Consider the following 14,253-nt stretch of genomic DNA (forward strand, 5'->3'; position numbering starts at 1 on the left):
TAAAGATTTAGTGTAGCATACAAAGTAGAGTTGGATTCCTGAACTTTCGACATGACTGAAAACTTACAGAAAAAAATATTCTGTTTGGACTTGTGAGATATGTTTGAAATTAGTTTTCTCTCACTCACAGCATGTTGGTATCACAATGCTAAACTGTATTGATGTCCTCAGATCTAAGAATGGACTGTGTGTCAAACCCTGGTGTTTGGCAGGGCTCAGGTGACATTAACCAGGGGTTTAGAACTGCTGTGAGATAGCAGTTTTCACTAATGTTTGAAATTGAGAAGTTTGGGTTTTCTTTTGGGGTATGTGTGTATTTGTTTTTAAAAACAGAATGTGAGGAGGACCTTCTAGAGAACAACCAGGATCTTTAATTGAGTGCTCTACTTGAGAGAGAATAGGAGACCAGGCTTCAGGAGCTGAAGAAAAATCTTTCTAGAAAGCAGTGTGTTTGCAAGATGGAATGAGTGTTCTTCACTCATTCACACTTACCCCAGAGTGTTTCAAAGAGAAGAAATTGAAGCAATATGTGCATATTTGTTCTGCCAACTGCTGCAGAGTAATTGCATTGCAAACTGCAGAAGAGCTGTAGACAATTTACTATTCATATGGAAAAAGAAGATCTGTGTAATATATAGTGTTATATAGCTCATATAGTATTTAAAGGGTCAGTAGCAGTTCTGGAAGCCAGGGCAGTATTCCTATTGGTGTTCCCAGTGTATAAAAGTTGCCATTAAGTTTGGTGCATCCAACCTGTATTCAGACTGGAAGTGGGGCACTGACTACATTAACTGACCTGCTGGCAGCCCCTGGGGAGACAGCATGGATGGAGGATCACAATCCCTGAGTGCAGTAAATACAACGTATTTGCAAACATCATTGCTACTGGATGTGCACAGATGAAGTGCATTGGTGTATTGTCAAAACATTGACTGCATGGATAGCTTTGTAGCTGTTCAGATTTTGCATCTCTTCCTTAATGCAACTATGATACATTATGCATTCTCTTCTGTGACAGCTTTATTATCAGTTTTATAGTTTCCAAAAGAATGCTGAGAAATTCTGTTTAAATGAACAATTACAAATCTGGTCTATGTGTATGGAAACAAGTTTTGTAGCTCTCTGACATCAGCAAATATGAATTTATGACTATAAAAATGAATCTCATATATTTGCCTCAGTATTGACATGGAACATTAAAATACTGCAGGTTTTATAGTACGTAATTTCACTTTCAGGAGGTGTGTAAGGAGCAAACATGGGCACACAAACTGCTTATGAAAAGCTTTTCATGCTTCACATTTGCTAGAAGCCTTATTTAAGTTGCCGTTGTCCTGGTTGTTCATGCTGGGGGAAGGAATAGTAATCATGTGCAAGAGAAGACAAATAATTTTTAATTAGAAGCCTAAATTAGGACAGGACTGAGTGCATTTAAAAAACAAACCAAGAAACAACCATGAAAAAAAACCCCAACCCTACAAAACAAACAGTCGAGAACAAACCACAGCCTTCCTGCAAACTCCTAATCTTTTGTTTCTTTTTAACCAGTTACCAGCTGGGCCAAGACAAGTGATTCAAATTTATCCAACTCTTTAAATGGTGTGACCTTCGTGGGAATTCTGGATGCAAGAGTGGGCAGCAGTATCCAGGGCCTTCAAAACTTGAACTCTGGGACCCCGAGAGATCTCTCATTGCCTGAGTATGGACCTGGCCTGCTGTCCAGTGCTTTAGAAGATTGTCATAGCCTTAAATCAGTGGATTCTGGTATTCCAACTCTAGAAATAGGAAATCCAGAGCCTGTTCACTGCCGTGTGTTGAATGTGAAGAGAAAGCAATCAGAACCTGAGCTTGTGCCTGACAGGGCTTTTCAGAGCGCGTGCACGCTGCCGCCGTATGTGCCTCCGCATTCGCTGACTGCTGAGCACGACCATACCGTGCGCAAATCCTCGACTTTCCCGAGAACTGGGTATGACACTGTCAAGCTTTATAGTCCAACCTCAAAAACTCTAAATCGAAGTGATGATATCTCTGTTTGTAGCGTGTCTAGTCTTAGCACAGAACTGTCAACAACTTTATCAGTTAGCAATGAAGACATTTTGGACTTTGTGGTCACAAGCAGTTCAAGTGCAATTGTGACTCTCGAGACTGATGAGGCGCACTTTTCAGATGTTACCCTGAATTCCTCTAGAGACAGCAATGACCAGAACCAGCAGCAGTATTGCCATGGGACAGATGTGGACAGTAAACGGAAAATACTGGGACCTTTTACAAACTTCTTTGCCAGGTAATGTTTCCATAAAATATATTTTAATGGATTATGTAAGATCTTAGGAGACAGGTCCTCTTTGATGTTGTACTTTGAAAGACATAATACCTTGGTGTTTTAATTTAGATTGGTATTAACATATTTTTTCTGTTATAAGTAAATAGGCAAATATTGCTGCATCCTATTCTATTTTTTGTTTATGGTGTATGGAAGCATCTTAACTCTTGGAACATTCCTTCTATGTTACAGTAAAAGGATTTCTGAACAAGGTCTTTTTTCTTCTGAACAGTGGCTTCTCTAGTGACACCTTTTGTGATTTTGGCCAAGGTCTTTAATCTTGTGTCACATAAATAGATTAATATAGGTAGAATCCATACCTGTATTAAAGAACTTTGACATCTGAAGATTCATAAGTAGTTCAGTAGTGATGGAATATTTTATTGATCATTCATGAAGTTTTAAATACAAATACTTTGCAAACACTTGGTACGACTACTCTGATCTTTCCAAATCTCAGTTACTGCTTTTTTTAGTATCTTTTTCCCTCATTTTTGTGTGGAATGAAAACATCTGACATTGTGTCACCCACTTGTTGAAATGATGGCACTGGCTACCCAAAGCAGTTTCTAAATGTGGCCTCTGTATGAATGATAAGGTTCTAAATGCAGAAACCCCAGGGAAGTGGGGAGTAAGGAAGAGAACTAATCTACTTTTGGGGGGTTGAGCTGTTTGCTAGTGGGTTCTTTTTTTAAAGTTATGTAAGGCCTTCATAATGTTTCTTACTTTTAAGTTATATCATCTGAAGTTTGAAATGTTTTAAATAAATTGTTCTAGAAAGAAATTTTAGACATCAAGTGGAGTTGGCTGTAAATAACCTGTTTTGCACATGGCTTCAGCTAGTATCTCTTTCTTCATGCGATTTTTCTTTTGCATGAGACAAGTAGGCTAATAAAATACATCAAGAATTAGCAAAAATCATTCTTTGAAAGGCTGCCTTATTTGCAAAGCTTAAGAAAATCAATTTGTTTAGACCTACTAGGCTGACTGAAGCCTTTGTTATTTTTATTCTTAGGTTAGAGTACTGTGCAGTAGAACTCCAGTCATCAGTCGTGTTTGAGGTGCTGATGCTTTTGTGGACCCTTGTCTGTTTGTTGCCATGGAACCAGACTTAATTCTGAAGCAGGAGGCTTCTCAGCACTTCAAAGCATAAACTTTTGTTACCCGTTCTGGTAGCACAGCTGCTAACTCAAACAAATGCTGTCCTTCAGCCTGGAAGGGAGCAGAGTGGAACAGGCACATTTAGACCCCACTCAGAGTAGGATATTTAACCACTTCTCGACTTTTCTTATCCAACACAGCAAAGCCACGTGTCCAAATTCTGTTCTAGTGTAGTCTGTGGTGGTTTTACCAGTGTTACACAAATTGTAGTACTCACTAGACAGCTTTTTCATCTGAATCTTTGCAGGTACATTGAATGCCAGGAAAAGGCTGTCATTACTGCCTTTTAAATGGGGAAGAGATAATCTTGGTCACTGGGTGATGTCATTGTAAGAATATGAGGATTAAGTTCAAACTAGGTGATCGGCTTTGAAGTTCCAGGTGCTCAGTCTGTAACCTGACCTTGAATATCCTCCTCTTTGGCATCCTCTTCCTGCTCTGTTTTGGAAACAAGACCTGCCCACTTTTTGTCTGTACTTGCACACCACACCCCCGTATTTTATGCACTGTCTCATGTCATGAGACCTGGTGGTGAGTTTCACAGGTATTGAACAAGCAGGGAGCCTTGGAGGCAGTTCTGTGCCACAGGGAGTACTATTTATATTTATACTGGCAGCATTGTAAGGGTTCAAAACACGCCGTTGCTAGTTTTTGTTGGTGTTTGTAATCTGCCATGGGTTTGAAAACTCCCTGTTCCCTGGAGTTCCTGTGGGCTCCTTGGATTCTCAGGATTTATACCAGTACTGAAGTAAATGAATCTGGGTCTTCCAGTGTTATGTTTTAAAGTAGCTGCTTTCTAGAGGCCTTCCTACCCAGCCCACCCTGTGCTCTGTACTCAGGTTTGTGTGCAGTGGGAGATGAAGAGGAGGCATTTTGAACAGTATTGTTAAAGACCAGCTTGCTGAGAGGGAGCTTCCTAACGCAGTTTGTTCCAAGTGCTACAGTGGTGGGTGTAAACCAAGTCCCAGAAAGGAGTGTGTTCTTAGCACCACACTCTGTGCTGAAAGTTGTGATTCAGTCTCACAGGTTGAGTGCATAAACTTCACTTCAGCAAGTGAACCATGGCAGGAGAAAGCCAAATTGTCTTTGCCTTGGCCAGTGGCTGGCACACGTGTGTACAACATGGAATAATGAGACCTGAGTGCTTTGTACACTACCTTCCAGCAGCCTGATGGTCATGGGGTAAGGCTGAAGTGCAGACACTCAACCTTAATCTCCAGGTTTAGCTCTTCGAGGGCTTCTCTGGGTAATAGGATACAGGTTTGAGCCACTGAGAGCAAAGATGAGTCAGCTTAATTTTTTGCACAGGTTGTTGATATTTGGTAAAAGGGAGAAACCTTGCTTCTTGAAATGGTGCCTCTGCTGGTATTGAACCCCATCTGGCCTCTGAGAATGTGCTAATTTCTCTGATCTTATCAGAGTAAACTTGGCCTTGACATGTCAGTTAAGATTTGTGGCTGCCTGTAGAGATAATACTGACAATAATTAGATGCCTCCACTGCCTGGTCACATGTGCTTAAGCTACTTACATATCAGCTAGGGATAAGTCTTTCGCAGTACCAAGAAAATGCTTAGAGAAGTAGTTGCTTTAGAATATAAAGTTATTTTTTGGCACACTGTACATTCATTTTTCCCTTTGAGACTGTATGCATATGTGCATGTGCACTGTGCACAAGGTCGTTTATTCCACGTCAGTTCTGTGGTGTGTTATGAACTTTTGGTTTGAGACTGCATTTACAAAATGAGTTGTAGAAGAGATTGAGATAAAAGAAAACACTGTTGGCTTATTTCCTTCAGTTCTGACACCTTCAAGATCAATTGGGAATGGAGTGCTCCTGCCCTGCCTCTTTGAGCACTATGGTGAAGAAAGTTTCCTGGACTGCTTCTCTGGCTGTTTGTGTCTTCAGCAGTTTGAGTATCCATAAGGTCTGGTTGTTTCCTCAGGCTGCTGGGTGCATCTTTGGGTGTGGCCTGGAAGATCAAAAGTGAGAAAGAGGTCGCTTTCTTGCTTACACACAGATTTCCTCTTGGAAGAGCTTAAGGCACCACAGGTACAGTGCTCTCATTAGGCTCCAGTTTGGCATATGAAAATTAATTACTGCTTCTGAAAGAAGCTGTAATGCTGACTGTTGACAAAAAACCCTGACATGTTGGTTGTTTTCAAATGTCACTTGTATCAGCTTTAAAAGCCCAGAGGTCTTTCATGTAACCCTGAGTTGGATTTAATTTCCTTCATTTGAATATATGCAGGAACTTGGGTTGAAAACTAGTGTGAGCAAATAACTGGGTGGGAGACTAAAGAGTCGGTGGCTTGTCTGCTCCTTTGCCTTACTGACCCAGAGTAGTGTGGGTTAATGAGTTTTACCTTTGGACTTTACTTCTGTACAGTACTGCTGAAACTTTTTAAATGTGTGGATCTTAAACAGCTTTGCTGAATCAGGACTGTAGTGATCTTACTGCAGAAATTGCCCTTTTCATTTATCATTTTCAATTATCATTTTGGAGACTGAGAATGAGGATTTTTGTGCTTATGTGGAGAGTGACCATAAAGGGGTCACTCTGTGTACAGTTAAATAATAAGCCATGCAGTTTGTTTCATTTTAATGGATTACAAGCAGCCTAAGTCTTTACTTAGTCCACTGCCATGGATATTGACTATTTTCCCAAGAATCTGTATCTTCTTTCTTTTCAGGCTACTCCTAGAAGTTTTTAATCCTAGTGTTCTAAGTATTTGGATGTCAGGAAGCCTCCAAGGAGCTTAGGGACTGCACATTAAATAAAGGGCTTTAAGAAGAACATTACATTTTACTATTTGCAAAGAATCTCTACATTTCTGGAAGAAAGCTTCTGGAGCAAGATTGGCATCCTATACCATACGTAGAAGCATGTACCAGTGACCTTACTTGTAATCTGATAAGAAAAAGGTCTTAAATTTCAAAATAGTAGCTACTGCTTTCAGTAACTGTTTTAAGTTTGAAATCATGTGACTTTAATATGTTTATATCACATATGTACACCCATGTTTTGAGATTACTGGTCACACATAATTTGGAGTTCTGAATTTAGGAATTAGGTCCATCAATGGCAAAAGTCAGTCATCTGTGTTAATGGATAGGACTCTTTCATAATGCGGTTTGTTGCTTTTAATGAGAGGACAGCTTACTGTACTTCTATAATTTTGGTATTAAAAGGAAGGTAGAATGACAAGGAGTACTGTAGTGCTGATTTCCCGCTTTCATGTCTCCAAAAATGGGAATTCAGTGACCAAAGGAGGGAAGAAAAATTGTGAAAATAATTGCAGGTGGCTAAGCTGAGATATTACTTATGATGCTGTCTCCTCTTCTATGCAAGTTTCTGTTCACTGAAGCCTGTTAGAGTACTGGCTGTTCAGGAGGAGACAGGCTGAGAACAGGACTGAAGTGTGTAGGCAGAGGAACAGAAAGAGCTGGATGCACTGTGAGGGCAGATGTAAGTTCAGTGCTTCTAACCACAAATGAGCAAAACCAACCTCAGCTGCAGGTGCAGTTGTCCAGAAGCTGATGGGAAGGACTCCAGAAACCAACCTGTGGTGGAGGGAACCTGCATGGCCAGCCAGCACAGGCTGCTTCCCTCCCCTGCTGTGGGCTGGGCTCCCAAGTGCTGCAGTTGCCTGGCCCCACAGAGTTCACTGCCCTGTTGGAGGGAAGAGAGTAACTGAGTGGCAGTTTTGTCCTTCCCTGCTGCTTTACCTGGCTGCATTTCTAGCAAATTGTTGCCAATAACCGGTGGCTGAAAGGGCGGGGAAGAGAGGAGGGCAAACAAGCTCATGCTTCCGTGGTGTGGGAAGCAGCATAGGCACTGAGGATCTGTTTAACACAGGATGCTGGCAGCAGTATTTCAGCAGCCCATGAGGCATTCAGGTGTGCTTCACCTTAAAAGGTGAAAGGTGCTTCAGTCTTAAAAGTGTGGTTTTGGATAGTTCTTCTTTGAAAGCCACTCTCTCTACTGGAACTGACAGACTAAAAGTCCTCTCCCCACCTACATTTACTACCACAGCTCTGTGTGGAACAGAAGAAATCAGCAGAATTTTCTGAAATAAGCATTCTCTCACAAAGCAAATCTTCCACTGTTGGAAAGTTGAAATTCTACAAAGGTAACAGCCTTTGCTTTTGATAAAGATTGAAAACTGTATTATACAGTTTTCAGAATTCCTGTCTTATCCAGAGAATGAAGTTTTGAACTTTGTCATGCGGCCTGTTCTCCACTAGGTGTTGAACTGAAACTGTCTAAATTAATTGCAATTCTTATTTTCCCTTTTTGTGTTGGACAATGTAACTCTTTACAATTACAGTTCTCTTAGTTCTACCTTAAACTTTTCACTGAATTTTGAGATGTGGCTCTTTAGTATAAAGACTAGTAGATTAACATCTTAGTTTTGCTGTTGAGTAACTGGAAACAGTTTTACACAAACAAGACTTCAAACAAGGAGGTTTGTTGAACTTATTTGTTCATTATAGAAACTAAATTAAATTAAAATCTGTTCAGTGACAGTTTGAGTTTTGGAGTTATTTTTAGTAACTGTACAAAACTATGCAGTAAGTGAGGACTTAATGTGGTCTAGTTATTACTTCAAAGCAGGTGACACGTGTCTGTTTCATTTCTAGTGGCTGGTGGGAAGCATTACAGAAGTCTGATATGGCTGGTGAATGAAATTTGGAACATAGATGGGTGTTGAATGTTGTTTGCAGCATTGAGCTGTAATGCTTCCTCCATCCTCCCTTCCCTTGCGGGGTCACAAGTCCTGCCAGCAAACCTGATCCAACATGGGCTCCTTGTTCCAAGGGGGCACAGGTGCTGCCAGGAGCCTGTTCCAGTTCTCACGGGGTCAGTGTCCTTGAGGCGCATCCACTTGCTCCATTTGGGGTCCTCCACAGGCTGCAGGTGGATCTCTGCTCCATCCTGGACCTCCATGGGCTGCAGGGGCACAACTGCCTCACCATGGGCTGCTCTAGGGGGCTGCAGGGGAACCTCTGCTCTGGCACTTGGAGCACCTCCTGCCCCTCCTTCTGCACTGACCTTGGTGTCTACAGGGCTATTCCTCCCACATGGTCTCATTCCTCTCTTTTGACTGCTGCTGCTGTTGTGCAGCAGATTTTTTTCCCCTCTGAACTGTTGTGCCAGGGAAGCAACCATTGTCCCCACTGGACTCAGCCTTGACCAATGGCAGGCTTGTCCTGGAGCCAGCTGGCTTTGGCTCTGTTGGACCTGGGGAAGCCTCCGACTGCTTTTTGCAGCAGCCACTCCTGTAGCCTCCTGCTACCAAAACTTGGCCAGGCAAACCCAATACAGCACTGCACACACTTGCTTTTGAATAGAAAGTGAGAACTACAAAAGTTTCTCACAGATGTGCATGAGACTTTAGGAGCTAATTCAGATTAATGAGGTTAAGCTCTGGTTTCATTCTGATTCACTGTCTCTATGAAGGTTTAATGAATGGGTGGGTTAGATGGTCTTTGTATCTTCATTTAATTTGCAAGAGCTTTACTGCTGTTTTCCTCTGTTAAAGGGAGCTGTGAGAAGTAGATGACTTGAGGAATGGAGAATATCAGCACAGTTACTGCTATGTGATGCTCTATCTCTCCATCTGATCAAAGTACTGTTTAATGTTCTGTGGTATTGTCCACAAGGGTTCCCAGGATGAGGGAAGAGACGAGACTCCATATATCAGAAGCTTGGTTTATTATTATATGATAGATAATATATTAAAACTATGCTAAAAGAATAGAGGAAAGGATTTCACTAGAAGGCTAAACTAAGAATAGAAAAGGAATGAATAACAAAGTCTTGTCTCAGACCGAGACCATCCGGCCAGGTGATCTGTGATTGGCCCTTAATTGGAAACAGCCGGATGAGGCCAATCACAGATTCCCCCTGTTGCATTCCACAGCAGCAGATAAGAATCGTTTACAGTTTGTTCCTGAGGCCTCTCAGCTTCTCAGGAGGGGAAAAATCCTAAGGAAAAGATTTTTCATAAAACATGTCGGTGACATCGTTCAGCTGACTTTTTCTTTCCTGAAAAATGCAGTGAGCAAGATGAAATTAGATGGAATAAATATAACTTTTGCTCCTTGATGCTTTGATTTATACAGTATCCCTGCCTGTGTTACATAATCTGTGAAAGAGTTGGAGACAATATTAACTTTGGCTTTAAATGCATTTTAAAAGGCTCAAACAAGAAACGGTCTCTTAAAGTTTTCATCCTTACACAGAGTTTTATTAACAGAACTGGTATATGGATACCATAAATTTTCTGAATCCATTCCTTATTTGTATTAAGTCTCTCTTTTTAGTCATTAAGTGCCTCCAAAGTTCTCCAGCTATATCATAAGAATAATAATAAAAAAAACCCTTCAGTAAATATTAGGGTCATTTACACTTTGAGCTGACAGAATAAACTCAAGAACTTGGCTGCAGTTGGAGGTAGGACAAGGCATGTACTTTGAGCAGGACTCCCCTTGGGGAGCAGGAGCCTCCTGTGAGTGTGGAATCCAGAGCAGCTCAGCTCAGGGGGATTTCAGGAGCTGTGCCTAAGCCTCTGCTCAGTGAGGGGCCTGCTTCAGCACCAGAGCGTGTTCCTTGGGACCCCGAGCAGTTATGAGTACATCCAAGCTTGGAGCTGACCTCCCTGGACTGCACAGTTCAGGATTTATATTCTGCCACTGTGGTGGTTTTTTTCCTCCCCTTTTATCCATTTCAAACATGCCTTGTAGCAGCTTGGGATTTTTTCCTCATTGCATCTCTGAGGATGGTCATCCAGGCTAAATGAAAATACCTTTGTCAGCATCCCTGCTTGTGTGGTGTAGGCCTCAGCACCCGGCCATCGTAGTTGTCATCCATTGGACTTCCTCCAGTTTTTTATTCTTTGTTGTAGTCCAGGAGCCCCTTACTAGATAAAGATATGGTCTTGTAGGTACCAGACAGAGCTTTTATTCACTTTTTCCTTTTAATCTTAATGCAGACAGGTCCATATTTAATTTCTATTGCTGCAAGGTCTTAGAGTTTACTTGGGTTCAGCTTTTTGCTTAGGATGACACTTCATGTATTCTATTTTTTTATTTGTGTGGTAATAGTGCTTCAAATCAATGAAGAAATCTACTTTGAAATTTTAGGAATTGAATTTCAATTACTCTGGTAATATGAGAGTAACTGGGAATTTGGCCAGCTAGAAAAGGATCATTAATTATAGCTGGTTGATGCTAATATATTAGTTTGAAGCTGGACCTGAGTGTTGATTTTGTGTGACAGTCCTTACTTGCTGAAACTCCAGTTTCTGAGAATTCTTCAGTGTTTGCATGGTAGACCAGCACTGTGCATTATCCATGTGCAAAACATGGCAAGTTCTTGGCTTGCTGCAGCCAGTTCTAAAGCTGAACTTACCAGGTTACTGCCTGATTTGTCTTTGCATGTCTTGGGTACTTCAGTGCAGTCAGCTTTGCTCCCTTGTAAAATGAGGGGAACCTGTAAGAAGATAGATGCAGAATACTGTAGTTTTGATAAATAGTTTATTAAACCCTGCTCTTTCCCCCAGAAATCTAGAGAAATTTCCAAGTTACCCTATTGCAAACAATCAGGTATCCTATACTGCTAACTTATATTGTATTACTGCTTCTCTCAGCTGTGAAGGTCTTTTTTTTTCCAGACCTGCAGGTATCTGTTACACTGTAAAGTGTTATTGGTTTTGATTCTTACTGAATGTACTGGAATGTTAGCGACTGGAAAACTTTGTTTATTAACTGTGGTAGGAATTTATAAAACATAGTTCTGTGATTAGTTACCTCTTTCATAGGCAGGTCAGCTTGTTGGCTGTCTGGCTTTATTTCTGTTGATTTGTTTATCCATAAACCAAGCATTATTCTTTCTTTAGTCTGACCTTTGGCAATCTTGCAGAGACAAAATTCTGCAAACCCTACTTTTGTATGTAATTTTGGAATCTTATTCAAAGCATAACTTCTGACTTGTTTATGGAGGTTCCTGACAGTAGCCAAAGTACTTGAACCTTTTTGATGGTGTTCTGTCTGTTGGTTGTTTTGATGTATAGGTTGACTGAGAGGTGATCTGGGTTTGAGAGGAGGGCATGTTAGAACTACATCTAGTGAATTATTTCTAGAAACCAGCATTACTGGGTCATGGGTACCAATTGTTGCTTTTCTCTTGGAGAGTGTAGATTTAGGGCATTTCAGGAGACTTTGGTGGGTCTCCTGACATCTGTGCCTTCTCAAGTCCATCAGTTCTCCAGTCATCATGATTTGTGTGTCAGTCTTGTTCCTCCACTAATCAGGTAACAAAAATTCCTTTGATAGAATATGTTGCTGATTTTTCAGGATTTATTTTCTCAGTCTCTGGAAATTGTTTAAGTGAGCAAATTAGAGTCTCACCTCTAGGTGTTCCTTTCTTCTGCTTTTTTGGTAAGTTAGTAGTACCAAACAGAAAGAGTCATTGGCAGATGAGAAGAAGATAATGTTGTTGTTGGGAATGTTTCCTAGATAGTGTTAATTAAATTAATACCACATCAGACAAGATGGCTGGACATTTTTTCTGACAATGCAGCAAATATTTAATAAAATTTATCTTAATGTATTTTTTGTTTAATAGGTGCTGTATGTTATTTAAAATGTCTTGTTTCAGTGTAGTTTTCTGGATGCCTTGTGGAGTAACAGCTGTGGAGACATGTCTTACATTGCCTGTGTGCTCAGTGTGGGTTTACCTGGTTCTTATGATTTATATCTGCTGACTTATCTAAATATACATGGACCTTAGCCTCAACCTGGCTCAAGGGTTCATGACCTTGGCGCTCTCTCCTTGTGCAATTTAGAGTTTTCAGGGGAGTTTCAGGGTCTTCCTTCAGAAGCAGCTGAAATGAACTTTGACTTGCCTCTGTTTCTTTCTTGCTTCTTAAGAACACATGCCAGACTGATACTCATTTGAAAAATTGTCTTTCAAGATAAAATTGTTCTACAAAACTGAACCTTTTGAACTTTCTCCACTGTCCTTATTTTGAGTCTGTTGTGCTCATGAGACTGGTAAGTTCTTCCAATAGTTAATTTGCATGACTGATCCACTTGTTTTGTCTTCTGAAAATAACCTTAATTGAAAGACAATTAAAATTTGGAGCATGCATCTTGAGAGCTGGAGGTGATGTGTGTATTTTTAAAACATGTAACAAAAATTTACTTGTATTTGCAAATCAGTGTTGGTTAAATGCAGATAAGAAATTGCATCAGTTTGCATGAGCTGGGTCACTTTCTAGACAATTTTCACACATGTTTCTGTACACCAACCATCTTTTTAAGAGTAAGGAACCCATTTACTTGGAAATGTTATCTCTGTGCTAGGTCAATGTATATCTATCAGAGAGCAGCACATGCCATCTCACTTTTGCTTGCAGTTGTGATTCTGTGCTGCATGCCAGTAGTTCATGTACTGCAGAATTTCATCTAAGAAGCCCTGGCAAAATAGTCACATCAGTAAACTTGAAATTCAGATTTTCTGAATAACCCAAATGCTCTAGTTGCAAAAACTCCTAAATCCTAAGCTCTTCTACCCTTTTGTTTCAGTAAACTGCTTATCTTGAACATTTTGGTAAAAAGATATTGTGTGTTGCCTGTAGTCCAGAGGGGGGTGTGTGTGCCTGCCTGACTCAGCTTCACCCTCTGACAGCTCCTGGGAGCCCATCCTTTTTTCCTGTTGTTTCAGTGACATGTGCCAGAGAAACAGTTCCTTGACTCTGGTGGTACCAAACTTCTGAGATATCTGAATGGGCTCAATGTTGGGCCTACCTGGCTTGAGAAGACTTTGAGGCTTTTCAGGAAGGAGCTTTGCAGGTGGCTTCAAGACTTGGAGTAAATTGGCAGCAGAAGCCATGGCAGCACTGTCTCTGCTGCTTTAGTGGGTAGGTTTGAGTGCTGAGCAGGGGGATGTGGTAGAAGGGAGTAACCTATTAAGAGGTGACTTCACAGAAGTGACTGACCTTGCATGGAACAAAGCACAGCTGAAATGTGGAAAAAATGAATAGCTGAGTGCTTGTGGAGCTGCTACTCTCAACTCCTCCCAGAGCAGTAATTGCTGGCAATTGTGTTGCAGACCTCCTGTCTTTTTGGAAAGAAAATTGGACAGAGCTAGATAAACTTTCTTTAGTGGTGATGCTGGATTTTTTTTTTAAAGCAAAAACTTAAAAATGCTCCAACAGATGCAGTATGGATAGGTTTGACTTGATTACTTGTTATTGATGTGGTTCTAACATCTTTAGAAACACATTTTTAAAATTTGATTGAGGCTTCAACCTGATCATGATAGCATACAAGGCTACATAAAGAGTAGCAATATACACATGTGCAGTGCATGTATTAGCAGCTATTTTATAAGTTTATTTTAGCAGTGCTTAGAGAACCAAAATGGAATTGTTTCTTAAGCTTTATTCAAAAATAAGGTTTTCCTGATGCTGCTAAACTTGCCTCTTGGTGTTAACTTCCTCTTTTTCCCCACAGAAAAGGCAGCTGGGCAGATCAGTATAGAGTGGTGATGCAATATCTGTGTGCTCAAGCAAAAGATTGTTCCACCTCTGTCCTGTACCACAGGATGTTCTTTGTATCTAAAAAATAACTCTGGAGTTAGAATTAAATTCTCTTCAGGTAGGTAATCCCTCTCCACAGCTCAATTAAAATAACATGGTTAAACAGCTGTTTGGTGCCAAGTACTGTTAGTAGGGGACTGTGAAAAAGAGTTTTCTAACT

At 40.7% G+C, this 14,253-nt stretch overlaps 1 protein-coding gene across 2 annotated transcripts in view; it reads left to right on the forward strand.

Annotated features, from left to right (window-relative positions):
* Positions 1 to 14,253, forward strand: part of TBC1D14 (TBC1 domain family member 14) — a 64,683-nt gene that overhangs the window by 4,037 nt on the left and 46,393 nt on the right. For both annotated transcript variants that reach the window (XM_030238992.2, XM_050973339.1), the window contains exon 2: positions 1,549 to 2,284. In XM_030238992.2, the coding sequence (XP_030094852.2) occupies positions 1,549 to 2,284 (736 nt within the window). The remainder of the gene's footprint in view (positions 1 to 1,548; positions 2,285 to 14,253) is intronic.

The sequence above is a fragment of the Serinus canaria genome, chromosome 4 (assembly GCF_022539315.1).
Source record: "Serinus canaria isolate serCan28SL12 chromosome 4, serCan2020, whole genome shotgun sequence".
In the NCBI taxonomy this organism is placed as follows: domain Eukaryota; kingdom Metazoa; phylum Chordata; class Aves; order Passeriformes; family Fringillidae; genus Serinus; species Serinus canaria.